The sequence below is a fragment of the Theropithecus gelada genome, chromosome 14 (assembly GCF_003255815.1).
Source record: "Theropithecus gelada isolate Dixy chromosome 14, Tgel_1.0, whole genome shotgun sequence".
NCBI lineage: Eukaryota > Metazoa > Chordata > Mammalia > Primates > Cercopithecidae > Theropithecus > Theropithecus gelada.
Genome location: NC_037682.1, coordinates 92,223,298 through 92,251,108, shown reverse-complemented (window position 1 = coordinate 92,251,108; position 27,811 = coordinate 92,223,298). Strand labels below are relative to the sequence as shown.

At 36.4% G+C, this 27,811-nt stretch overlaps 1 protein-coding gene across 2 annotated transcripts in view; it reads right to left on the bottom strand.

The window, feature by feature from the left end:
• The window catches only part of CNTN5 (contactin 5), a 1,331,129-nt gene that overhangs the window by 90,830 nt on the left and 1,212,488 nt on the right, over window positions 1-27,811 (bottom strand). For both annotated transcript variants that reach the window (XM_025357811.1, XM_025357810.1), the window contains one exon: window positions 8,393-8,551. In XM_025357811.1, coding sequence (XP_025213596.1) covers window positions 8,393-8,551 — 159 coding nt within the window. The remainder of the gene's footprint in view (window positions 1-8,392; window positions 8,552-27,811) is intronic.

Here is a 27,811-nt window from a genome sequence, read left to right as displayed (position 1 = left end):
GAAAAAGGAATGAGTTCATGTTCTTTGCCAGGGCATGGATGAAACTGGAAGTCATCATCCTCAACAAACTAACACAGGAATAGAAAACCAAACACCACATGTTCTCACTCATAAGTGGGAGCTGAAAAATAAGGACACATGGACACAGGGAGAGAAATAACACACACTGGGACTTGTCAGGGAATGAGGGGAGGGGAGAGCATCAGGAGCATCAGGACAAACAGCTAATACATGTGGGGCTTAAAACCTACATGACAGGTTGATAGGCACAGCAAACCACCATGGCACACATATACCTATGTAACAAACCTGCACATTCTGTACATGTATCCCAGAACTTAAAGTAAAATAAAAATTTAAAAATATTTCTAGCATTCAAATAATATTAGAAAGATGCAACTTTACAGTAGGGACTTCTAAAACAAACACAAAAATGACATTTAATTCAAATGCCTAAATCCTCCACAGACACATGAATATGTATGTTTTTATATACACACACACACATATGTGTGTGTGTGTGTGTATATATATATATAAAAACATATGTATATATAAACAAGTAAAAACAGGTGAACTGAGAAAACCATAGGCGAGAATCAGAACATAAGTGTAACTAGCAAAGCATGGATGTAGCAGGTAGAAGATATGTACTGGATTGCTATGGGCATAGGATGAGTAATAAAACATACATGTATTGCAATGTATCCACAAGAAAAACTTCTCCAAAAGTAAGTTGCATGGGTAGTGTGGCAAGAGCAGATAGGGAGCATGGCTGTAGGCAAGAGGATGGGTTAGGTGAGTGCACAACACCAGATCTGAAGTTGAGGTCATTTCCTGGCTGCAGAGCCAAAGATTTATGCTGTCACACTCAGAATAAGATTGAAGCACAGGGTTGAAGGTTATAAGAATTTCTGAGTAAATCTGCTCATGTGGTTTAAATGTGTCCTTCCTGAATTAACTACCATACCTAGAGATTCCCCAATTTTGGGGTCTTTAAAGGTATCACAGGGTTATAATGGATCCAGGAATGAGGCTGATATGAGCAATTATCTATAATACAAAATAAATATGTATATGTGCATAATAAATATGTTTATAGACACTATAATGATCAAACTGAGGTCTAACTTAATGCAGGAGCCTAAATATCAAATCAATTGTGAATTAAATTCTACATATAGGTAAACAAATTTTCTCTTTCTGATATTACGATGTTTCATACAAAAACTCAAATGTCATTTACCTATACAATAAAATGAACCACTTTACCCTCATAATATTCTGGTTGAGTTTTAAGGTTACTGCACTCAAATATTTTACTGATTTCTATATTTAATTTCTAAATAGGTCAATAGAGGTCATTAGACTTTAAAACAAAAGCACAGTTGTTACTCAGTATGGACAATTGCTTCTAAAGATTCTCTTCTGTAGCCTTACTGTACAATTTTCAAATACCAATATGTTTAATAAGTGTCTAATAACTATCAAGTAAGTGTGATTTTACATATCCCTGCTGGACAGCCACATTTGGAGAGATATGGGAAATTGTAAAATGAAAAGAAAATGATTAGAGATGAAAAAATTTTTAAAATAATGCAACTATAATGCAAACATCTTGGAAGCAGGCATTAAAACTGTGTGCAGTGTAATTTTATATTAGATTTTCTTTTTTTATTATATTTTAAGTTCTGGGGTACATTCGCAGAACGGGCAGGTTTGTTACATAGGTATATATGTGCTATGGTGGTTAGCTCCACTCATCAACCTGTCATCTACGTTAGGTATTTCTCCTAATGCTATCTCTCCCCTAAGCCCCCACCCCCTGGCAGGCCCCAGTGTGTGATATTCCCTTCCCTGTGTCAATATGTTCTCCTTCATCAACTCCCACTTATGAGTGAGAACAAGCGGTGTTTGGTTTTCTGTTCCTGTGTTAGTTTGCTGAGAATGATGGTTTCCAGCTTCATCCATGTCCCTGCAAAGGACATTAACTCCTTCGTTTTTATGGCTTCATAGTATTCCATGGCATATATGTGCCACATTTTCTTTATCCAGGCTATCACTGATGGCCATTTGGGTTGGTTCCAAGTCTTTGCTATTGTGAATAGTGCTGCAGTAAACATACGTGTGTATGTGTCTTTATAGTACAATGATTTATAATCCTCTGGATATATACCCAGTAATGGGATTGCTGGGTTAAATGATATTTCTGATTCTGTATCCTTGAGGAGTCGCCACACTGTCTTCCACAGTGGTTGAACTGATTGAACTAATTGTGGTGGGAGTGTAAACTCCCACCAACAGTGTAAAAGCATTCCTATTTCTCCACATCCTCTCCAGCATCTGTTGTTTCCTGACATTTTAGTGATCACCATTCTAACTGGCATGAGGTGGTATCTCATTGTGGTTTTGATTTACATTTCCCTAATGACCAGTTATGATTAGCTTTTTTTCCATACGATTGTTGGCTGCATAAATGTCTTCTTTTGGAGAAGTATCTGTTCACATCCTTTGCCCACTTTTTGATGGGGTTGTTTTTTTTTTGTTTGTTTTTGTTTTTTCGTTTTGTTTTGTTTTTTGTCAATTTGTTTAAGTTCTTTGTAGATTCTGGATACTAGCCCTTTGTCAGATGGATAGATTGCAAAAATTTTCTCCCATTCTGTAGGTTGGCTATTCACTATGATGAAAGTTTCTTTCACTGTGCAGAAGATCTTTAGTTTAATTAGATCCCATTAGTCAATTTTGACTTTTGTTGCCATTGCTTTTGGCAATGAAGTTTTTGCCCATGCCTATGTCCTGAATGGTATTGCCTGGGTTTTCCTCTAGGGTTTTTATGGTTTTAGGTCTTACATTTAAGTCTTTAATCCATCTTGAATTAATTTTTGTCTAAGGTGTAAGGAAGGGATCCAGTTTCAGCTTTCTACATATGGCTAGCCAGTTTTCCCAGCACTATTTATTAAATACGGAATCCTTTCCCTATTTCTTGTTTTGTCAGGTTTGTCAAAGATCAGATGATTGTAGATGTGTGGTATTATTTCTGAGACCTCTGTTCTGCTCCATTGGTCTATATATCTGTTTTATTACCAGTACCATGCTGTTTTGGTTACTGTAGCCTTGTAGTAGAGTTTCAGGTCAGGTAGTGTGATGCTTCCAGGTTCGTTCTTTTTGCTTAGGATTGTCTTGGCTACGCAGGCTCTTTTTTGGTTCCATATGAAATTTAAAGTAGTTTTCTATAATTCTGTGAAGAAAGTCAATGGTAGCTTGATGGGGACAGCATTGAATCTACTAATTACTTTGGGCAGTATGGCCATTTTCATGATACTGATTCCTCCTATCCAAGAGCATGGAATGTTTTTCCATTTGTTTGTGTACTCTGTTATTTCCTGGAGCAGCAGTTTGTAGTTCTCTTTGAAGAGGTCCTTCACATCCCTTGTAGGTTGTATTCCTAGGTATTTTATTCTATTTGTGGCAATTGTGAATGGGAATTCACTCATGATTTGGCTCTCTGTTTGTCTATTATTGGTATATACGAATGCTTGTAATTTTTGCAAATTGATTTTGTGTCCTGAGACTTTGCTGAAGTTGCTTATCAGCTTAAGGAGGTTTTGGGCTGAGACAATGGGGTTTTCTAAATATACAATCATGTCATGTGCAAACAAGGGACAATTTTACTTCCTCTCTTCCTATTTGAATACCTTTTATTTCTTTCTCTTGCCTGATTGCCCTGGCCAAAACTTTCGATACTATGTTGAGTAGGAATGATGAGGGAGGGCATCCTTGTCTTGTGCCGGTTTTCAAAGGGAATGCTTCCATTTTTTGCCCATTTAGTATGATATTAGCTGAGTGTTTATCCTAAATAACTGTTCCTATTTTGAGATATGTTCCATCAGTACCTATTTTATTGAGAGTTTTTACCATGAAGGGTTGTTGAATTTTATTAAAGTCCTTTTGTGCATCTATTGAGGTAATCATTTGGTTTTTGTCATTGATTCTGTTTATGCGATGGATAATGTTTATTGATTTGCATATGTTGAACCAGCCTTGAATAACAGGGATGAAGCTGACTTGATCATTTTGGATAAGCTTTTTGATGTGCTGCTGTATTCGATTTACCAGTATTTTATTGAGGATTCTTCCATTGATATTCATCAGGGATACTGGCCTGAAATTTTCTTTTTTTGTTGTGCCTCTGCCAGGTTTTGGTATCAGGATGATATTAACCTTGTAAAATGAGTTAGGGAGGAGTCCCTCTTTTTCTAATGTTTGGAATAGTTTCAGAAAGAATGGTACCAGCTCCTCTTTGTACCTCTGGGAGAAATAGGCTATGAATCTTTCTGGTCCTGGGCTTCCTTGGTTGGTAGGCTATTAATTACTTCCTCAATTTCAGAACTTGTTACTGGTCTATTCAGGGATTCAAATTCTTCTTGGTTTATTCTTAAGAAGGTATAGTTTTGGAGTTTATCCATTTCTTCTAGATTTTCTAGTTTATTTGCACAGAGGTGTTTACAGTATTCTCTGATGGTAGTTTGTATTTCTGTGAGATCAGTGGTGATATCCCCTTTATCATTTTTACTGTGTCTATTTGATTCTTCTCTCTTTTCTTCTTTAGTATTTTGGCTAGTGGTCTATCTATTTGGTTAATCTTTTCAAAACACCAGCTCCTGGATTCATTGATTTTTTGAAGGGGTTTTTGTTTCTCTATCCCCTTCATTTCTACTGTGGTTTTAGTTATTTCTTGTCTTCTGCTAGCTTTTGAATTTGTTTGCTCTTGCTTCTCTAGTTCTTTTAATTGTGATTTTAGGGTGTCGATTTTAGATATTTCCCCCTTTCTCCTGTGGGCATTTAGTGCTATAAATTTCCTTCTAAACAATGCTTTAGCTGTGTCCCAGAGATTCTGGTATGTTGTCTCTTTGTTCTCATTGATTTCAAAGAACTTATTTATTTCTGCCTTAATTTCATTATTTACTCAGTAGTCATTCAGGAGCAAGTTGTTCAGTTTCCATGTAGTTGTGTGATTTTGAATGAGTTTCTTAATCCTGAGTTCTAGTTTGATTGCACTATGGTGTGAGAGACTGTTTGTTATTACTTCCATTATTTTGCATTTGCTGAGGAGTGTTTTACCTCCAATTATGTGGTCAATTTTAGAATAAGTGCGATGTGATGCTGAGAAAAATGCATATTTGTTGATTTGGGGTGGAGAGTTCTGTAGATGTTTATTAGGTCTGCTTGGTCCAGAGCTGAGTTCAAGTCCTGAATATCCTTGTTAATTTTCTGTCTTGTTCCTCTGTCTAATATTGATAGTGGGGTGTTAAAGTCTCCCGCTATTATTGTGTGGGAGTCTAAGTCTCTTTGTAGGTCTCTAAGAACTTGCTTTATGAATCTGGGTGCTCCTGTATTGGGTGCATATATATTTAGGATAGTTAGCTCTTCTTTTTGCATTGATCCCTTTACCATTATATAATGCCCTTCTTTGTCTTTTTTGATCTTTGTTGGTTTAAAGTCTGTTTTATCAGAGACTAGAATTGCAACCTCTGCTTTTTTTGCTTTTCATTTGGTTGGTAAATCGTTCTCTATCCCTTTATTTTGAGCCCATGTGTGTCTTTGCACGTGAGATGGGTCTCCTGAATATAGCACACTGATGGGTCTTGACTCTTTATCCAACTTGTCAGTCTGTGTCTTTTAATTGGGGCATTTAGCATATTTATATTTAAGGTTAATATTGTTATGTGTGAATTTGATCCTGTCATTATGATGTTAGCTGGTTATTTTGCCTGTTAGTTGATTCAGTTTCTTCATAGTGTCAGTGGTCTTTACAATTTGGTATGTTTTTGCAGTGGCTGTATCTGTTTTTCCTTTCCATATTGAGTGCTTCCTTCAGGATCTCTTGTAAGGCAGGCCTGGTGGGGACAACATCTCCCAGCATTTGCTTATCTGTAAAGGATTTTATTTCTCCTCTTATAAAGCTTAGTTTGGCTGGATAGGAAATACTGGGTTTAAAATTCTTTAAGAATGTTGAATATTGGTCCCCCCTGTCTTCTGGCTTGTAGGGTTTCTGCAGAGAGATCCCTTGTTAGACTGATAGGATTCTCTTTCTGGGTAACTCGACCTTTCTCTCTGGCTGCCCATAACATTTTTTCCTTCATTTCAACCTTAGTGAATCTGATGATTATGTGTCTTGGGCTTTCTCTTCTCGAGGAGTATCTTTGTGGTATTCTCTCTATTTCCTGAATTTGAATGTTGGCCTGTCTTGCTAGGTTTGGGAAGTTCTCCTAGATAATATCCTGAAGAGTGTTTTACAACTTGGTTCCCTTCTCCCTGTCACTTTCAGGTACACCAATCAAACGTATGTTTGGTCTTTTCACATAGTCCTATATTTGTTGGAGGCTTTGTTCGTTCCTTTTCATTCTTTTTTCTCTAATCTTGTCTACATGCTTTATTTCATTAAGTTGATCTTCAATTTTTGATATCCTTTCTTTGGCTTGATCGATTTGGCTATTGATACTTGTTTATGCTTCACAAAGTCCTCGTGCTGTGTTTTTCAGTTTCATCAGGTCATTTATGTTCTTCTCTAAACTGGTTATTTTAGTTAGTAATTCATCTAACCTTTTTTCAAGGTCCTTAGCTTCCTTGCATTGGGTTAGAACATGCTCCTTTAGCTTGGAGGAGTTTGTTATTACCCACCTTCTGATGTCTACTTCTGTTAATTCGTGATATTCATTCTCCATCCAGTTTTGTTCCCGTGTTGGCGAGGAGTTGTGATCCTTTGGAGGAAAAGAGGTGTGCTGGTTTTTGGAATTTTCAGCCTTTTTGTGCTGTTTTTTCCTCATCTTTGTGGATTTATCTATCTTTGGTCTTTGGACCTTCAGATGGGGTTTCTGTGTGGACATCCCTTTTGTTAATGTTGATGCTATTTCTTTCTGTTTGTTGGTTTTCCTTCTAACAGTCAGGTCCCTCTGCTGCAGGTCTGCTGGAGTTTGCTGGAGGTCCACTCCAGACCTAGTTTGCCTGGGCATCACCAGCAGAGGGTGCAGGACAGCAAAGATTGATGCCTGTTTCTTCCTCTGGAAGCTTAGTCCCAGAGGGGCACCGCCAGATGCCAGCCAGAGCTCTCCTTTATGAGGTGTCAGTCACAACACCCTACTGGGAGTTGTGTCCCAGTCAGGAGGCACATGACTTTATCCTCAGTAATGGTGGACACCCCTCTCCTGACCAAGCTCAAGCATCCCAGGTCAACTTCAGACTGTTAAGAATTTCAAGCCAGTGGATCCTATAGCTTGCTGGGCTCCGTGGGGGTGGGATCTGCCGAGCTAGACCACTTGGCTCTCTGGCTTCAGCCCCTTTCTAGGAGAGTGAATGGTTCTGTCTCACTAGCGTTCCAGGAGCCACTGGGGTATGAAAACACACTCCTGCAACTAGCTCGGTGTCTGCCCAAATGGCTGCCCAGTTTTCTGCTTGAAACCCAGGGCCCTGGTGCTATAGACCCCTGAGGGAATCTCCTAGTCTGTGGGTTGTGAAGACTCTGGGTAAAGTGTAGTATCTGGGCTGGTGTGCACTGTTCCTCATGGCACAGTCCCTCACGGCTTCCCTTGGCTAAGGGAGGGAGTTCTCTGATCCCTTATGCTTTCTGGGTGAGGCAATGCCCCACCCTGCTTCAGCTTGCCCTCCATGGGCTGCACCCACTGTCTAATCAGTCCCAGTGAGATGAGCTTAGTACCTCAGTTGGAAATGCAGAAATCACCCACCTTCTGCGTTAATCTCATTGGGAACTACAGACCAGAGCTGTTCCTATTCACCCATCTTGCCAGCCACTAGATTTTCTTTTTATAAATAAAACAGACGTATGACTAGAAAGGAGTAGCACAAGGAACTGAGCTAATGAAATTGATCTATATCCAGATTGTCTCGGTGGTTACTTGAGTCTGCATAATAAAATTTCATAGAATCTCGTATAAGTATACACTAAAACAATTGCATATCAAAACTAGTGAGATCCTAATAAGGTCTGAAACTTAGTTAACATCAATTCACTAACATCATCTCCTGATTTGGTAATTGTACTATGGTTATGTAAGACTTTTATCATGGCAGGAAGCTGGGGAATGGATCCACAGGAACTCTGTACTATTTTTGCAACTTCTATGTGAGTTTAAGGTTATTTCAACAAACAAATAAGCCAACATGATACGGTCCCTCTTTGGGAACTGAAAAGAGGAAAGCAAGGTACCTTGCTCTTCTTAGGTTCATAAAAAGTAGCAAAGAGTTGTCAATATTGTAATAAATAATGAAGAGATTTCAGAATCCAAAGAAGATCCTAGTAAGAACTTAGCCAAATATGGCTTATGAGATAGAAGACCACTCTGGTTATATCTGATGTTGCATTAGTGCCTCTTACCTGTCTTTACTGTTTGCCAGCCCAGCGAAAATGGGCTGCGAGCTTGAAGGTTGTAGGAGGAGATTGGGCTGTGGTTGTCAGCTGCTGGGCTCCAGGATAGTGTGGCTGTACTTTCGGTGATTTCCTCAACAATTACTATCCCAGGTGGGCCTGGGGGACCTATAGGTCAAAGGCAATGGATAAAGTTAAGCACAGAGTATTATCAGGAGCCATGAGAAATTATATTTCCAATATGTAGCCCATCAAACTATATAATCATCTTAATGAAATATGAATTTAGTAATGAAAATTGACAACAAAAATCATGGATGCAAGTTGGAGTCTAGGATTTCTGGGGGAAACTTAATTGTAGATTTGATTTCTTTCTGATACTTTGTGCCCAGAGGCAGTTACCAATTAGCATTATATTTTATAGAAAAAGAAAAAAATAATGAGAAACAAATACAAAGATGTGAATGCCAATATCAAATGCAGCTGCTGAAATCAATCACAGTTTACAGAGGCAGCAACAGAAAATCACAGGCAATGCTATCAGAGAAAAAGAAAATCTCATGCTTACTAAAATACTACAAGTGGATAGAGCTAATGTTCATGTTCAGAGAACATACCATATACAAGCCCTCTGATGTGTACTATCAAGTACACATAGCTTAGACTCTAACAAGGGAGATACAAAAGGTTCTGAAATAATGATAGTATAGACAAGGTAAGGACATATGCCAGACATGAGGCATATATAAAGTTCTGTAGGGAGTTCAAAGGAGACTGTGATCTGTGATTAGCTTCCTTTTTTTCTTGGTTGGAGTGGGGAAGTCATGAGTAAAAGAGGATTAATTCCCTTTTGATTATGAAAGAATGGTATAGAATAGTATTGACTAATCTGTGTGCAAACGGACTTCATCTTTAAGAGTCAATTATAATCAGATTTGAGGAGAAATGTGCCATTATATTTTTATTTCTAGTGGTGATTTTGAATAGTATTTTAAAAATGCACAGCTATTTATATTTTAGTGGCTACAAAGCAATGCCAGTTCTTTCAGTCCATTGTATGGACAATTAAAGTTACAATAATGCTTTATTTTGAATGTCAAAAACTTAAGTATTTTAAGTATTTTCTGAGTTGGTCTTTATGTAGCAAGTGCTATGTGGATTTGTTGATTAAGAGATATGAGCCAAACGCCAAGGAATGGTTGCATGCTGAACAGATGGAGGAGTTGGTGAAGACTTTTGAATACAGAATATCAACAATACAGGTTCAGTAAGATGGAGAAAAAGTTTAAAAGCCTCACTGGGGCAAATTACATTTTTAGAAAATAAGGAATAAAATGTTTTTTTGTTTGTTTGTTTTTTTAAATCAAGGCTGAGAAGAACCACCAGCAGATGCAAGATACTAAAGATATAGAAGATAGAGACTATCAGGAAGGTGACCAAAAGTTGGGATTGTGGGCAAAGGTCTAGAGAGAAATCTTGAGAAGAAATGACAATTTTTTCCTCTAAGTTAAATGAAGGAAGAAACAGCAAAATAACTAAAGTTTTCGAGATGGTAAGGGGAAAAGTTGAGAGAGCTCATTTTGGAAGGTACTCATTTTTTTAAACTTAAGAATATAAGACTGTCTACAAAAGTTAGGGTGATTGGGGGAAATTAGATTGGGGGCTGGAGGATAACAGGAAAGTTTTGGAATAGCACATGATAAAAGTGGAAGGATGCAATGAAGAGAAAATACAAAGATTCTAGAATAGTACTAGAGTTCAAGTTTGGTTAGACGGTATCATTTTGAAGTGAAACTGACCAATTCAGTAAAGATAGGAAAGTCAGGACCAAGACCAGGAAAGTAGTCAGTAGCATCCATTCAGGCTTGGGAGTTTGTAATTCTGATATTTTTTATCATCAAATATGACAATGCTGTGAGTAACCGAGGAGTCAAGTCAGATGAAGCCAGAATGGGGCTGACAGACTAGAATAAAAGAAGGGAGTCAAGGAGACTGGATTGTTATGGGAGGAAAATATAAGAGTAAGAATGGTGTTGCAAGAGAAAATTGACAGATTTGTGAATTTAGATGTAGGGTGGTTTTTGAGTAAGAAGTTGGTTTTTGTTTATCTAAAGCAAACTTGAGCATATTATTACAGGGTTGATAAGGTGTAGGATTTATGAAAAAATATGTCTATTGCATCACCCAGTATCAATGTTGAAGCCATTAAAATCGTGACTAAGGATAGGGTAAAGAAAATAAATGAGATCCAGGTGTTGAAGAAGGTGTCTAACAAGTTTTTAGACTGTGGTGACAGATAAGTGGAGGAGCATCTACAATACATTATAATGATATAATAGTGAGAAGAATATAACTATAATAATACTAATAGCTGTGATAATCTCACTGTATTGTACTGTATTAAGGCGCTAAGTGTTTGCAAACATTAAATTGTTCATTTACTTCTTCGTCACTGTGAGGTGGGCATTGTTATCCCCATTTCATAGAGGAAGTAACGGAATCTCAAAGAGATTACTTAGAAAATTATTTAGTCGATAACCTTATATGTTAAGTTTTATGGTAGGCACTGGGTATCAGAGAGTTCATTCTAATGAGAAGTTATTTGCTCAAGTCACTGCTACGGAACAGCACAGCTGAGAGTTAAATTTGGATGTGATTGTAAATCCTAATTTGTGGAAAGAAGCAAGGAGTACACAGACATTTACTGTTTTCACTGTTAATTTAGAAAGTATCTTCAACTGAAAAAAGGACAGAAGGAGAAAACGTATGTGTTAGGGAAAGCCACACTTTATGTGGTAGAGATGGAGATGGCATTTGAAGAAAGCATTAATCACTTTGAGTCTGTATGTGTATAAGGTGGCCACCATCACTTCCTTTACTTCCTGAACATGTAATCCATTCTGTCATTGAAAGATGGAGTCAATTTTTTCACCTCCTTAAATCTGGGCTGGCTTGTGACTGTTTCACCCAGTAAACAACGGTACAAATAACTGTGTATGAATTTTGAGTTGAGGATAAGCTTTGCATCTTTACCACAGGTTTCCTGGAATGCTTGTTATAGGAAAAGACAGTTGTCAGTCCAATTACATGGAAATTGCCATTCTGTGAAGAAGTCCAAGTTAGCCATTTAGAGAAGTCTGTGGAGAGAGAGCTCCAAATTGCCTCTAGCTATTCCAGCTATTCTAGCCATCCAAGCCCAGGCACCAGACATGTCAGTGAAGAGGCCTTCAGATCAGACCCTCATTAAGGAAAGAACAGTCTCTTCACTAAATGGTTTTGGAAAAATTGGATGTCCACATGCAGAAGGCTCAAACTAGACTTCCCACCTCGCACCTCATACAAAAATCAATTAAAATGGATCAAAGAGCTAACTATAAGACCAGAAACAATAAAACTACTAGAAAAAAATGTAGAGGAAGTGCTTCAGGACCTTGAGTTTTGGAAAAGATTTTATGAATAAGATCTCAAAAGCACAGGCAACAAAAGCAAAAATAAACAAATAGGATTATACCAAACTAAAAAGCTCCTCACAGCAAATGAAATAATCAACAGAATGAAAGGACAACTTGCAGAATGGAAGAAAATGTTTGCAGACTATTCACATGAAAGGGGATTAATATCCAGAATATACAAGGAACTCAAACATCTCAACAGCAAATAGACAAACAATGCTATTAAAAAGCAGTCATATCCGAAAAGACATTTATCAAAAGAAGACGCACAAATGACCAACAGATATATGAAGAAATGGTCAGCATCACTGATAATTAGGGAAATGCAAGTCAAAACCACGGTGAGGTATCATCTCACCCCAGTTAGGATGGCTATCATCAAAAGGACAAAAATAACGATTGCTGGTGAGAATGTGGAGAAGAAGGGAGTCTTATACACTGTTGGTGGGAATGTAAACCAGTACAGCCACTATGGAGAACAGTACAGAGGATCCTCAAAAAACTGCAAAGAGGGCCGGGCGCGGTGGCTCAAGCCTGTAATCCCAGCACTTTGGGAGGCCGAGACGGGCATATCATGAGGTGAGGAGATCGAGACCATCCTGGCTAACATGGTGAAACCCCGTCTCTACTAAAAAAATACGAAAAAAAAACTAGCCGGGCGAGGTGGCGGGCACCTGTAGTCCCAGCTACTCCGGAGGCTGAGGCGGGAGAATGGCGTAAACCCGGGAGGCGGAGCTTGCAGTGAGCCAAGATCGCACCACTGTACTCCAGCCTGGGCGACAGAGCGAGACTCCGTCTCAAAAAACAAACAAACAAACAAAAAAATCAAAAGAAAAAACTGCAAAGAGAACTGTCATGTGTTCCAGCAATCCCACTATTGTGCATTTATCCAAAGAAGAGGAAGTCAGTGTATCAGAGACATCTTTACGCTTGTGTTTATTGCAGCATTATTCACAATAGGCAAGACATGGAATCAACCTAGGAGTCCAACAACAGATGAATGTATAAAGCAAATGTGATATATATACACCATGGAATACTATTCAGCCATAAAAAGAATGTAATTCTGTCATTTGTGGCAACATGGATGGAACTGGAGGACATTATGCTAAGTAAAATAAGCCAGGAAGAGAAAGTTAAACACCACATGTTCTCACTTATATGTGAAAGCTGAAAAGAGGATCTCATAGAAGTAGAAAGGATAGAGGACACTAGAAACTGGGAAGGGGAAGGGGGAGAATAGCATAGGGAGAGATTTGTTAAAGGATACAAAAATACAGCTAGACAGGAGGAATAAGTTCTAGGGCTACAGACCACTGTAAGATGACTATAGTTAACAATATCCATAGTTTTAAATAGCAAGAATGAGGATATTGAATGTTTCCAACACAAATGATAAATGTTTGAGATGATGAATATGCTAATTACCTTGATCTGATTGCTGTACAGTATATGTATCAAAGCATCACTATGTACATCCTGAATGCATACAATTATTATTTGTGAATTAAAAAAATAAACAAAAGAAGCTTTCAGATGGCTCCAGCTTCAGCCAGCAACTACATGAGAAAATCGAGCAAGAATTGCCTGGCCTGTCAGCTGCTAAAATCATGAGGCAAAATAACAGATTGATGTTTTGAGCTAATAAATTTTGGGGCAGCAATGGCTAACTGGAACTTGCTTAAAGAGTATTTTCATCAGTATGAAACTCTGTCAGGAGGACCCTCAACTATTATGAAAAAGACTTGAAATTTAGCTAATATGTCTATATAGGAATAATTGCCAATAAAGTCATTTATTAAGCTCTTCTATGTTGTTACGTTTGTTCTGTTTCATTCCCTCCATTCTATTTATTCACCTCTTCAAAGAGCACTTAACAACCACCTATGTGCAAGGCCCAATGGGAGACACTGTGGAAGACAACTCTTTGTTAATTTAAATAAAATAATTTGCCTCTCAGAGTATTACAGTTCTATGAAAATGTTTAAATTAGCCCTCTTAAAGAAGGGTATATTGCTTTCATAATAGGTAATAATTAATCTAATTTTTAAACCTTCAGCTGGAACAAAAAATATAATTTACAACATAATAAATCCTCTTTGTTCTTTTTGATATTTGTCTGCTTGCCCAAATATGGTTCTTAGAAAATAAATAGTGACAGGGACAAAGATGTATATACCCAAGATACTGACTGAGGCTGTGTAATTATTTATAATTATAAACCATTGTAAACAACAAATTGCTCAATAATCATGTAATGTTTAAATTCTAAATTCTTATCCTGAAATATTAGTCAGCCATTAAAGTGCCTATTTATTCTTCTGTAACTTCCACTTGTCTGAACATCCAACATGGTGCATGATATACATTAGACCCTCAATAAATATTTGTAGAGGGAAAGATGAAGAGAGGGAAAAAAGGAAGGAAAAATAAATAATGGAAGAAAGGAGAGTGGAGTTATATTTTGAGTGTGGAATTAACAAGTAAAAGAATGTTTTAAAATATGATAATGATATTAGAGATGAAATTTAAGTTTCTTTTTTGTTAAATCAAAATATATTTGGGTTAACAGGCTTTTTTTTCATCCAAGTTTAGGGTGGTAATAAAAATGACAGACTAGCTCCATGAATGAAGAAAATCATCCTTTCATATGATTTAATAATAAGGGTCATCATTATTGGAAACTGAGACCGTTATAGCCTATGGACAGCTAACTTTTCTAAATAATGGTAAATCTGAAATATTTTTATGAATATATTAACATACAGATGTTCTGAATATTTGGCAGTGTGATTTACCTTCTAAGAGAGATTAAACAAAATTTTAACCGTAAAAAGGTGAAAACAGGATTTACTATTATTATATTAGAATTGGCTTATCAATGCTTTATTTCTGAAAAAATATTTTTATACATCATATACTGAATGCTGCCTGCCATAAGCTTCCTGTATATATTTCGGAGTGAATTACATCAACCTACTAATATAGTCAGTATCTTTGTTTTTTAAGGCCTGTTAATAATTCTACTTTTGCTGTTTTTTGACTTTTTAAAATAGGGAGGAAAAGTTCTCCTAAAAGGCTTTTTCAGCTAATTGACATAAGGCATCTTTGAAGATAGATTAATAAGAAGCAAACGTCTCCGCGATGACAAATGTGTGACAGTCCAGATGATATACCAATGCCACTCATTTAGTAGAAACCTCATTAAATTTGATACTTGGTTATAATGATTCAGTGTCAAATGGTCAGTAATCTGACAACCATTTTTTCCCCCTCAGGGACAATGCTATTATAAAGGATCACTAAATTAAATACTGTATTTGGAAATAGTCAAGTTTGAAAAATGGGCACAGTCTGTTCATTTCTTCATGGTAAGGACTGCTGAGCAAATGACAAACCAAAAGCCCTGAGCAGAATCCTCATGGATTCAGTCTAGCCTCAATCAAGGGTTCCCCAGCATTGCAGACTGATATCAGATCAACTCTTTCTGTTGATTTCATGTTCAGTTAGAAAATCTTCTCTTGAGAATCAATTGTCTTTTAAAGCTGAAAAGTGAATAAAATGTATATGTGTATATATATCTCCTTGGAATCTTTAAAGCTCTTACTATCATACTGGTAACATGAAATAAAGACCTACAATTTCATATGTCAGTTTAGCAATGTTACAGAGTCACAGAATTTTTAAATTAACCGGAGTCATCTGTTCAACCATATTATTTTTCAGATGAGGAAGTAGTACTTGAAAGTGGAAAATTCCTCCTTAGAAACAGAGGCAAAAAGAGTCTTCTTGCTTTGAAGGTAAAATCATTGAATCAGGAACAGGCTTTAGTCTTGACAACTGGTCAGATATGTCAAATTATGATAAATTCATGTGCTAACAAACAGAAAGTTGTGTGTTGACTTCTTGTGAAATTATTGCTCATTCTCCTTGTAGACAGCAACTAGTGGTGCCAGGTTGTAGAGTCCTTGTGGTGTGACTGTTCAGTCCTTCATGAGGAGTGCTTCTTAGAGCCTCCTTCCAATGCTGAGATGAATTCCCCAAATTCCAAGCAACTTTTCTGGCTTTTTCTCAACCAGATAACATCACATTTTCTGTGAAGTTCTGAGACTTGCTGATTCAACAAATACCCCTATTATTATACATTACTATTTGCATTATAAATCTATTGTTTTTTTCTTCATTTTTATTTGATTTTAGAAACTTTTCTGCTGTTTTCTTTCTTTCTCTTTTTCTTTTTTTTAGAGACGTGGTCTCATTTTGTTGCCCAGGTTAGAGTGCAGTGGCATGATCATAGCTTACTCCTGCCTTGACCACCTGGGCTGAAGTGATCCTCCTGCCTCAGCCATCTGAGTAGCTAGGGACACAGGCACATGCTACTATTCCCAGCTAATTTTTAAATTTTGTATAGAGATGGGGTCTCACTGTGTTGACCAATGTGGTCTCAAACTCCTGGCCTCAAGTAATCCCAACCTTGACCTCTCTAAGTGCTGGGATTACAGGCATGAGCCACCCCACCTGACCCCTGTTGTTTCTCCTATATAGTAGTTTTAAGTGAAAAAGTTAAACTTACTGGTATTCAAAACATTAAACAGGTCTTTGTTTTAAATCATTTAAAACTAAAGTGAGAATTTTGATACCAAAGATGCTCGTTATCCTAATTGTTTTATTTTTAATCCAGTAAATACTGTTTGAGGACAGACATTTCCAAACACGTGCGGGAATATGCTCTGGAAAAAAGGGAAGCAGGCATGGCAATCAATCATGGAAGCAAAGTCCTAAACACATCCTAATACCAAGTGAATAGGAGGTTTAGCTACTGTCTGCAAGATTAGATTAATGCAGAGAGATAAATTGAAAAACTCAGGCCATGGTGACTAATTTTTATTTTTATCATGTGGTTTACTCATCTACAATGAACCATCCAGTACAAAGGAACAGTTTGTGTTGACTCAATGGGAAAGGATTTGTAGAAATAGTCATGAGAAAATATTTCAATAAAAAATAATATTTAATAATGTGACTAGACTTTCCATAGTACATTAATATTAATACCTACAAAGCTGATGTGTTCACCTTTATAATAAAGTTATGAAGAATTATGGTATACCCTTATTTAGGAAGTATGGTATTATTGATAGAATATTTATTTTTATACAAGATGATGTCTCCTGATGTACTCTTGACATCCTGGGCTGGCAAAGTTCAGCTTCATATGGGATTGGGTCATTCCTCTTTACCTTCTCCTCAGATACTTTCTGACCATCATTATGTTACTCATGATGCCTAGAGAGCTTTCTTACATTTGCTTGCTATTTACTAATCTAATCTAAGTGACCTTTTCCTACTGTTTTCAGTCTCATGAGAATAACCAACTCTTTATACCAGGGGTACTCAAGAATGGAAATGAGAAACAAACAGTTCTCCCTTCCTTTTTTTCCAAAAACAATTTTGCTTTCAATCAATTTGATCAAGGTGAACTTTTATTATCTGTTTATCTGTTACCATCATCATTATCTATCCTTCTACCCATTCCTGTATCTAATCTATCACCTACATAACCTGATTCCTCGGCATGAAACTCCTGTCCCTCCTTACTTTGCCTGTTTAACACCTATTTAGGCTTCACATTTTGAATCTTTGCTCAGGCTTCACTTGGAGCAGACTTCTCTGACTGTCTTGGCTACGTAAAATTCCTCTATTGCATACATTCATAGTACCATGTACCTCTCATTCATACAGTAGTTGAAATCACAGTGAAGACTTTCTATTTATTTGTGTGACTGTTTTACTAGTGGTGGCTTTCCTCTTTAGATTTTAGGTACAGGAAGACTGGAATTGTGCTTGTATTTTTTCTCACTATTGTATTTCCAGGGTCTAGGGGACAGTGCATGACACAGAGTATGTTCTAAAGTAGATTTGTAATAAGTGATTGAATTAATTTTTATTAGCTTAACAGATTCGTATAGCCATTGACTTAATTTTTATACATATTTTTACTTTTGGCCAATCAAAATCTGAGAAAAAGTAATACATCTTTACAAAATTACAGCATTATTCTGAAAGAAGACTCTAAATTTATGTTAAAAATAGGATTATATTATGCTGCTTTCTCAAATTTGTTCAATGTTACTCATTAGATATCCACCTTTCTATGCTGTTTTCCTAAACAAAAATGAATAGACTCTTAGTAACTTTCAAACTGTGATAAGCAACAGAATTTCTGGTATGTTTTAAAAAAAGAATGTAAATTTTATGAGCTGTACCCAAGAGCTACTGAATTTCAACTTCCATGACTAGAGCCCCAGGATTTGTACTTTGTACAAGATGCCTAGAAAATTTTTCTGTACTCTATATTTCAAGAAAAAATGATCTAAAGAAGAGAGATTTGGACCAAGAGTCAGGATAATTTTATTTCAGTACTATTTCATGCAAAAGCTTTAAGAAAATTTCTGAACCTCATTAAGTCTCAGTTTCCTTGCATTTTATAAAGAGAATGATAATATCAACCTTATATCATTGTGAAAAATACATAGGGTCATGTATGTACAATGTACTTTCTAAATGACAAATAGCTATTTTAGCACAGATTGGGCCTCTCACTAGTCTGTAACTTTGACAATATCAATCTCAAAATGCTTCCTTTTTTTAAATCAATGAAAACAACCCATGTATCACATTTGATTTTAGCAAAATAAATGAGAAAATATATGAAACATTCAGAAAGGAAAAAAATATATACTATCATTGGAAGATTCAATAATCTCTACCATCTGGGGAGCTTATAATGGAATAAGGGGAAAATACCAAAATAATAATGACTTAATGCTCATCTATCAAGTAAAAGCCATTGTGCTAAATGTTATATATTTTCTCTCTAATTTTTATAGTTAATTTGGTACTGATATCCCTTTTCCAAAAATGAAAAGTTAAGTCTCAGAAAGTTCAGATAACTCACCTAAGGTAATGTCAAGCAACATTCCTGAAGTGGCTCTGGGGTTTTATTCTGATTCTTATTTGCATATGTATATGAGTTTTAACTCCATGATATTCATTTTTACATAAAACTACTTTACATAATTCAGTCTAGACAGGATGTGTAGATTTCAGAAGACTAAAAATTATGAACAGGGGCAAATAAATTTTTATTGGTTGAAAATGAATTTAGAGGTAGCTTTTCTACCTCTGCATGCTAAAAGTAAAGTAGACTTTGTTGCTGATTCCCTAATATTCACTCTACTTGTCTCAGTGTGGTATAAAGAATTAACCCCTCGGCCTCTTCCTCATTATATGAATGGCCTTGATTAGTCTATATCAGTCCTGCCAAACTCATGCGCCCCTGCTAAGGATTGGTTCAGGAAGCTAGGCCTAAGCCAATCAGATCGTGGCAATCTTCTTGTGATAGAGACTTGTTCAGGAGTAAGCACTCTCTAAAATGGTATAACCAGATGGTAGGATGCATGTTTGTATGAAGTGTGGGAGAAATACACTAGCTCCTTCTCCTGTTGTATGTGAACGAGAAAGATTTAGCCGCTGTTATTCCGGGAAGTCAATCTGTGATTACAGTGAAAACCAGCCTTAGTGTGGGGCCAAAATTGTAGATGATGGAGTGGAGAGACAAAACAAACCTGTGGGCCCTTGCATAAAAAGTTGAGCCACTAGATTAATCAATTAAAACACCTGCTTAACTTCCTGTCCTGAAAACCAGTGGATTCTTTATTGTTTACATCAATTTGAGTTAGGCTTTATATTATCTACAAGTGGACACATTCTAAGATATAAAGGATAACTGAGAAATCCTTTAGTTTATAAAGGATTAAAACTAGTAATTTCTTATATTTGCTAAGACTGGTTATATTAGCATAAGTAACCTGAAGAAAAGATCACCAATTATCTAATTATTCCAGATAAATCCATTAGAATTTAAAAGTGACAAATCAATTGGGAAAACTGACAGAATAGCTGGCCAAAGCAAACAGCCAGATAGGTAAACACAGTATGCAGTAAAATGTCTTAAATGATTGAAAAATTTCCTATAGGATAATGAAACTATCACTTTTAGATAAACACTTGGGACTTATTAAAGATGTACTATTATAGCAATATATCTTATGATCACAAAGTTCAACAAAGTATTGGAAATTAGAAAAAGAATTTTAGAGCAAAAACATCCCCATTTTACAAATCATGATGGAATATTCTGTGTGCTTCCCACTGCTACCTTCATTTTAAAAAAGGTGTAAAAGGATTGCAGAAACTATCATGTGAAGATAGAAATAAAAAGCTAAACTTGAAAGTTTTGAAAGGTGAAGGCTGAGTAGCTACCATGAAACATAGGTTTTCATTCAGGTCTTGCCATTTTCCAGCTACGTGACTTAGGAATTCACTCCGTATCTCTGGGACTCAAAAAGTTTGTTAGATATTGAGGCTGGAAGGATGAGTTTTTCAGTGAGGATTCCAAGAAAACAGTTGCTCTGGCCTAGTAGTTAAAGAGGAAGAAGATGACTATTTTGTTGGTAGAAGAAGGGAATAAGTAAACAAATATTCCAAAAGACTGAAAAATCCAAGGCATTTGGAAGAGAGGAGAAGCATATGGCTTAAGTTTGATCAGAGAACCAAGAGTCCATAAAGGTGTCGGAAAGTTGGTTAAGGAAAGACCTTAAACACCATGGCAATAAGTTTGTACTTAATTATGTAGATAGTGGAAACCAGTACATGTTTTTGAACTGGAGGTGGACTGAGACATTAGGCTTAATAAAGGAAAAGTAAATAATGAGAATGAAACATTATTCCAGAATTTCATACTTGGATAAGTTGTAAGAATATTGGCAGAATAAAGGGAGTCTGGAGGAGGGTCTCAGAAGTTTTCTTTTCAATTTAATAAAATTAATATTTATTGAAATACATTCTGATCATACTGAAGTACAGGGATGAGAAGATTCTAATTTGGAGACTGAAGAGGGTTCAAAAGGTCAGGAATCACTGTGCTGACTACATGATGGGGAATCAGTCATGAACTGAGATATTGATGAACAGATATCAAAGTCTATATGAAGTGAAAAACACAATTTTATTGGTGCTGAGTCAGTGCTGTTTCATTTGATTCTTTATGCCTTATGGTTTGCTCATGTACAGAAACAGAAGTAATTGAGTTTAGAAGTTGGCATGAGAGGTACCATGGAAGTCAGCAATTTCAGGTAGGAATTTAACTAGGTGTAGCTGGTGACCACACAAATTAAATAGAATCTATGTGACACTCAGGGCAGGGCTCAATAAATGAGAAGCAGTACCCAATGAAGTAGATTAAAGAAGCTGTTGTCAGAGGTTTCATGACCCAAGGTGGAGATCAGGGTATACATGGCAGGGCTTCTAGGCCACAAGTTAGGGCCACTGTAGCTGCAAACTGGGGAAGATTATAAGGTCCTCAGCTTGTTGATATATCAAATGATAGTATAGCAACTCCCCTCTTGCACATAAAATGTTAGTGAAGACTGAAGCCTTTGGTTTAGATTTTCTAATTTTTTTTGCTATACACTCCCTGTAGTGTATAGCATATAAATCATTATTTGCACTTTATGAATTATATGAATCATTATTTGCACTTAATTTTTAATATTTGGATCAATGTTTCTTGTGAGAGTGAGTGTATATGTGTGTGTGCACACACACATGCACACTACAAAGAACAGGATGAGGTGGAAGGTAGGATGCAGCGTGAGAAAATTCTGAAGGACTTACAGAGGTGGGAGTGCCAGGCTTCAGTGGGAATTCCTAAAACCCTCGCCTAGTACACCATTCTCAGATATCTTATCCTTTTATTTCATGGTGTCTGCTGCTCTGTCTTTGACAAGTTATTGGACATGGAAATATATTTAATATTAAATGCCTATGATTATTGTTTATTCAATGACTGCTCCATATTCTTTCCATGTTTCCTCCTTTGTCTGATTTTTAAAAATGTAATTAGTCTCTTTAGGGAAAAGGGGTTACATATTCATTCGTTTGTATAATTAATCTGATTTAGATCTGTGTCCTCACCCAAATCTCATGTCAAATTGTAATCCCTATTGTTGGAGGTAGGGTCTGGTGGGAGGTGACTGGATCATGCAGGCAGTTTCTCATGGTTTAACACCATCCCCCTTGGTGCTGTCATGGTGATAGTGAGTTCTCCTGAGATCTGGTTGTTTACAAGGGTGTAGCACCACCGCCATCACTTCTTGCTCCTGCTCTGGCCATGTAAGATGTGCCTGCTTCCCTTTTGCATTTCACCATGATGGAAAGTTTCCTGAGGCCTCCTCAGCCATACTTCCTGTACAGCCTGTGGAACTGTGAGCCAATTAAACCTCTTTTCTCAGGGTAAGGTAGTAAACAAGATAGGGAAGGTGTCTGCCCTTATGACTTTTAAAGAGAAGAAAGTCAATAAACAAGTGAAAGATAATTTCAGATAGTAACGAATGCAATGAAGAAAAAAAAGTGGGGCAAATCGGATGGGGAAGAGGTGGGCAACATTTGATAGGGAGTTGAGAAATAAATAAGAAGGAGTCAGCCAGCCACATAAACAATATGGGCAAGAGTTTTCCAGGCAGAGAAGAGCAATGGCAAAATTTTTAAGGTTAACGAGTATGGCAGTTGGAGCATAGCAAAGAAAGAGGAGAGTGGAGATGATAATGTCAGAAACATTAGAAAGATTAGCAGGTGCCAGATTATAGAGGGATTGGAAGATAATGGCAAGGAATTTGGATTTTATTCTGAATGTGAATCAGAAGCCACTGGATAACATATGAGAGAAGTCCAAAGAAAGAAGCCATTGAAACGATAAGGCAAACGTTTGATGGAAGCTCTCAAAGGCTGTAGGACTCTTTTGGGGAAAATCTAAATCATTAAAAACATGAGTATTTTTCTTAGCAGTAAGGTTTTGTAACAAATGTAAATTGTGATGCTTCAGGAAGTCACTTTTTCAGTAGATTCTGTCAGCATGGTTTCAACGACAGTGGTAGTTTCTGAGGATCCTTTGCATGTTGGTCTCCTGCAGTCTTATTTAGAGCATGATTATTTTTCTGTTTGCATTGTGAGCAAAAGCAAAAATTAAACTATCCTTTCCCCACACAAGCCTTATACAAAGAAATTTAATGACATTGATCCTGATAAGTATAATTTGTGAATATGTGATTGTCATTTGAAGACTGGAACTCTGATGCCTTCATTTTTTATGTAGCTCTGTATTAGGTTCAGACTAGTGAGTTGTGAGGCAAAATGACTTGTGTCATTTTTTTGGTTGAAGTTTTTAGTTGCCGATGTAAGACTCTCTAGAGCACTATGGTTTAAAATGTTTATTTAAATAATTTTTGTATTTCTTTGTATAAAAACAAACACTTCCTGGTCAATTATCACAAACTTTCGGTGAAAGGTAAATTAACCAAGATTTCCAGGCAGTAAAGTAGACATAAATATTTAATATAGTTTTACATGATTTGAAGTTGTAGACACTTTATATAGTCCACTATAAAAGTAATTCTGTCCATCCATCGAAGGTGATCCTTCTGAAATGGAAAACAGATATTTTAGGATATATTTTTACAAACTGGTAAGAATAATTACAAATAGTCAACTTGTTTATTTAAAACTTCAAGCAATCTAGATGCTATCCTGACATTTATTTATTAAGCTACTATTGCATAAACACTAAGAACAGATAAGCTAAAGAAATCCTGTAGGTAAATACCATATGAGGTGCTAAAACATGGTAGGTACCATGTTTGTACAAAGTTTTCTATAAATCCAATATTGGGTTTACTGTGTATGCATCATTAGAATTCTGTAATGCAGACTAACATCAAGAAAATAAGGTGTGGCTATATGGACTTTTACATTTGTTCAGTCTCACTATTCACTTATTAATGATTAATAGATACCCTTGTAACTTATTTTCACAAACCTATCACAGAGTAAATTTGAAATTGTTATTTCTAATGACACACCAGGGCCTGCATTTATAAAGTCATTCTCTTTAAGACAGGTGCACCCTTGACAATATATAGGTAAACTCTAAGTAGGGCACTTTAAAAAATACTTTTCTTCTGCAGTATAAATTTGTACTTGCTTTATTTATTTAGAGTCTCGTGATTTTTCTGGAAACCAACATGTTCTACAAGACATGTTTCATGATCGTGGAAATAAGCCAAAGTTGAAAAACATATATCTGGGCTTATTAATTTTATATTTAACTAAATGAGCAAATCAATATTCTCCTAAGGACTTGAAAAAGAATGAATATTACACAGTAAGTACTTAACTTAGGCAGGGACTGATATAAAGTGGAGAAAGAACTGTCAGTGGTTTCCTGATGGCTACTAGCTTATGCTCTGAGGATTTTTGCTGTGCAACTGTAGGAAGAACATTTACCATTATGCAATGTGCCACTGGAGTTCAGCACAGACTGAAAGATGACTGCTGTCACACAGTGACAGTGAACTTGGTACTATCCCGATGCCACCATCTAACTCATTTGGAGAAATGGAGACAGTGGGCTATTGCAGAAGCACTTAAATAGAGCAGTCCCGGGGGGCTGGATAATTTGTAACAGATGTTCCATATAATGGATGGATTACAGGGAGAGTTTCTGTAATGCAGACTATCTTGTTCAGTGAGGTATGATCGATGCTGCTTATTAGCTTGACTTAACATCTGCGAGCTGAAGTTTTGAGACAAATATGTGAGCTTTGATTTACTGATTCATACAGATCAGGTGATAAAACATCTTTACAACAGTGATTAAGTATTTCAAATGAAGTTTACTAATAACAGTTCTATTTCTTGAGTTGGTGTGAAAGAAATAATTATATGACTCAATAACCTCTTGAGCAAAACATATAATTCAAGCAGACTTGTTTTATGCCATCCTTTTTTGTGATTAATGAACATTTAAATTAACCAAATCAGAGTGCTGACAAGTGAGAATGCTGACACTTCGGTATAATTACCCTATGTAACTTGCAAAACATTTCCTTTCCTTGAGATTTTGTATGTTTGTCCTAGAATGTTTTATAGTTAAAGACAATTCTAGAATAACTGGAAAGTCATTCACACTATTTGGTTTAATTGTTTAAAAAACCTGAGTATTTTATTTGATTATTCTATTTTGCAATTATTTTCAAATCTTTTAGTGTCCTTGGTGGTGTTTTGAAAGGCTTTCTAGTCTTTATTACAATTTTTGCATTGCTTTACTGTCAACTGAACTGAAGGTATGGCAAAGTCCTATGTAAACATTCACAGAATGCATATTTACATTTTATAAATATCGAATACTGTGATTTAGCTCCATTTTACAATAAATACTTTTTCTTATTTCATATGATATAAAGCTGATGACATAGGCGTATAGAGATGATTATCACTGATATGAAAGCAGTACCCTTGAACTATGATCTGTAAATATGACCTGGTCTACACATCTTATCTAGAATGAAATGTAATTTATATATTTAACTTTCTTTCTACTCAATTATATCTTCTTGGTGATTTTGTTTTACTATACTTGAAGCTCTTCAATATTTACTTCACACATGAAAAGTTCCTCTGTACACTAAGATATCCATTACATTTTGCTCAAGGGTGGATGTCAACACAATGGAATCTTTAATGATATAAATAGATGTTAATATGTGCAACCAACTTCAGGAAACTAATGCAAGATTTCATCAGCTCAGTTAACTGAATATACTGAGATGGCCCTCATGGTGATTCACAGCTTATCCTAATGACAGCAAACTGACAGAGAACCCAGTTATGCCAAGCCTATCAACATGCCAATCTGAGACATGTTCAGTATTCAAATGCCTGAGGAGGGAGAGGTAGTCAAAATGCACTCTATCACCATTAGAATGTATTTTCAAATTGTAATTAAATAAGATGGACACAGTAATCAGAATATTAATGGATATTTCTGTCAATAGATAATGAACTCAGATCACCTATTGGAGAAATATAGATTATTTCCCTCCTATGAGTACCATAAAGAACAATGGTTCATCTATTTAATCTTAAAGATAAGGGACATGGAAATTCTTCCTAGAGCTGAGAATATCAACAATATCTACCAGTTACCGAAAAGCAATTTACTGTTTGAAATTTTATGTAAACCAGAAAATTAAATACTATTTCCCCCTCTTCTTTCTTCTTCCTCTCCTCTTTCTTCTTCCTCCTCTTTTCCTCGCTTCTCCTCCTCCTCCTGCTGCTGCTTCTGCTTCTGCTGCTTCTCCTCCTCCTTTTTCCTCTTCTCTTTCACATTCTCCTTCTTTCTCTTTTTTTTTTTTGACAAGTGAGGAGATTAAGTCCAAAAGAGGTAGGATGACTTGCCTGATTATTTAGTTAGTGCCAGGGTGATAATAAAATCCCATCCTGGGTTATTTTTCTAATGCTACACTGATTGGTTGGGTAAACAGATTATCAGGCATTTAAAAAAATTTGAGTCATTTTTAAATTAGACTACTGAAATTCAACTAATACTTACTAAGTATCATCAATAGACTAAACCCAGTGCTAAATGTTCTGGTAATACAAAGACCTTGATTCTACATTTACAGCAATGATACAGGTAGACCTTTTCTCCACTACTTTTTGCTCACCTTGAATTTACGCACCTTTACTTTCCGACTCCCATAAATATACCTGAGAATTACCCTTTATATCTCATCTTTACAATGCCTACCCATTTTGAATCTTGTAGAGGTTATTACTTTCATAATGAACTATTTTTTCTAAAGCTAGGAACTATCTTTTCCCCTGTCTTCCTAATTTGTTAGGTACCCTAGCAGATTCATAAGATTCGAAAGCTAAATTTATGGATATACTCAATAATACAGAGTAGAGACCTATGTACTCATGACAGCCAATTTTTACATGTAATGTTCTATGAATTCAGATTTTCCCCTTACATACTAAGCAATAATATTTATACATTTTAGTTTTGAAAAATGAAGGAGGAGAAACATTTAAAAGATTTTTAACAAAGAACAAGTTCTTTTTTTTTTCTTGGCATTAACAAGCATCATCTGGTGTTCAGTTTTTTCCCCTACTCTTTCACCTCACTTGCTGTAACTCATTAGAGAGCTAATTGTCTTTGTAATTCCAAATTAAGGAGTACTTAGTGAAACGGAGACATTACCTTTGCCAGGTGTTTGGGAGGACAAAATTCAATCTGTAGTAAAAGTCAGCAAAAGTTTCTTACAATTAACGCTAGTCCTTCCTCTCTTCAATCTGCACAGATTTTTGTATTGTTCAGTGAAGAAGCGTTCTGGGACCAGACTACATCGTATATGGTGTTATACCAAATCAAGAAAACAAGAATTTAGTATTTTGGAACATAGACTTAAATAAAATGCGATTGGGGAATAGAGACTAGAGTGAACTTACCAATTTTACCTTTGTCTTCCTAGGAGATGTGACCAGTCACTGGACTGACTTTCAGCATAACTTCTACTTGGAACTTGAGTTCTTTCTTTTTTTTTGAGATGGAGTCTTGCTCTGTTGCCCAGGCTGGAGTGCAGTGGCGCGATCTTGGCTCACTGCAAGCTCTGCCTCCTGGGTTCATGCCATTCCCCTGCCTCAGCCTCCTGAGTAATGAGACTACAGGTGTCTGCCACCACCCCTGGTTAATTTTTTGTGGTTTTAGTAGAGACCAGGTTTCACTGTGTTAGCCAGCATGTTCTAGATCTCCTGACCTCATGATCCACCCACCTTGGCCTCCCAAAGTGTTGGGATTATAGGGGTGAGCCACTGTGCCCAGCCAAGTTCTTTCTTGGTTACCACATTTGGGTTGTCAAAAACAGGCCATACGAAGTGTATGTTCCCTAAAAGACTGTATATTCCAGGCTTTACCATTGTAGGAGATCGATCAGGGAGGTGAGAGAAACTATAGAGAAAGGAGCAGGACTTCTAAAAGGTCAGAACACTCTGCATAGCTTTGGGGGAGAATAGC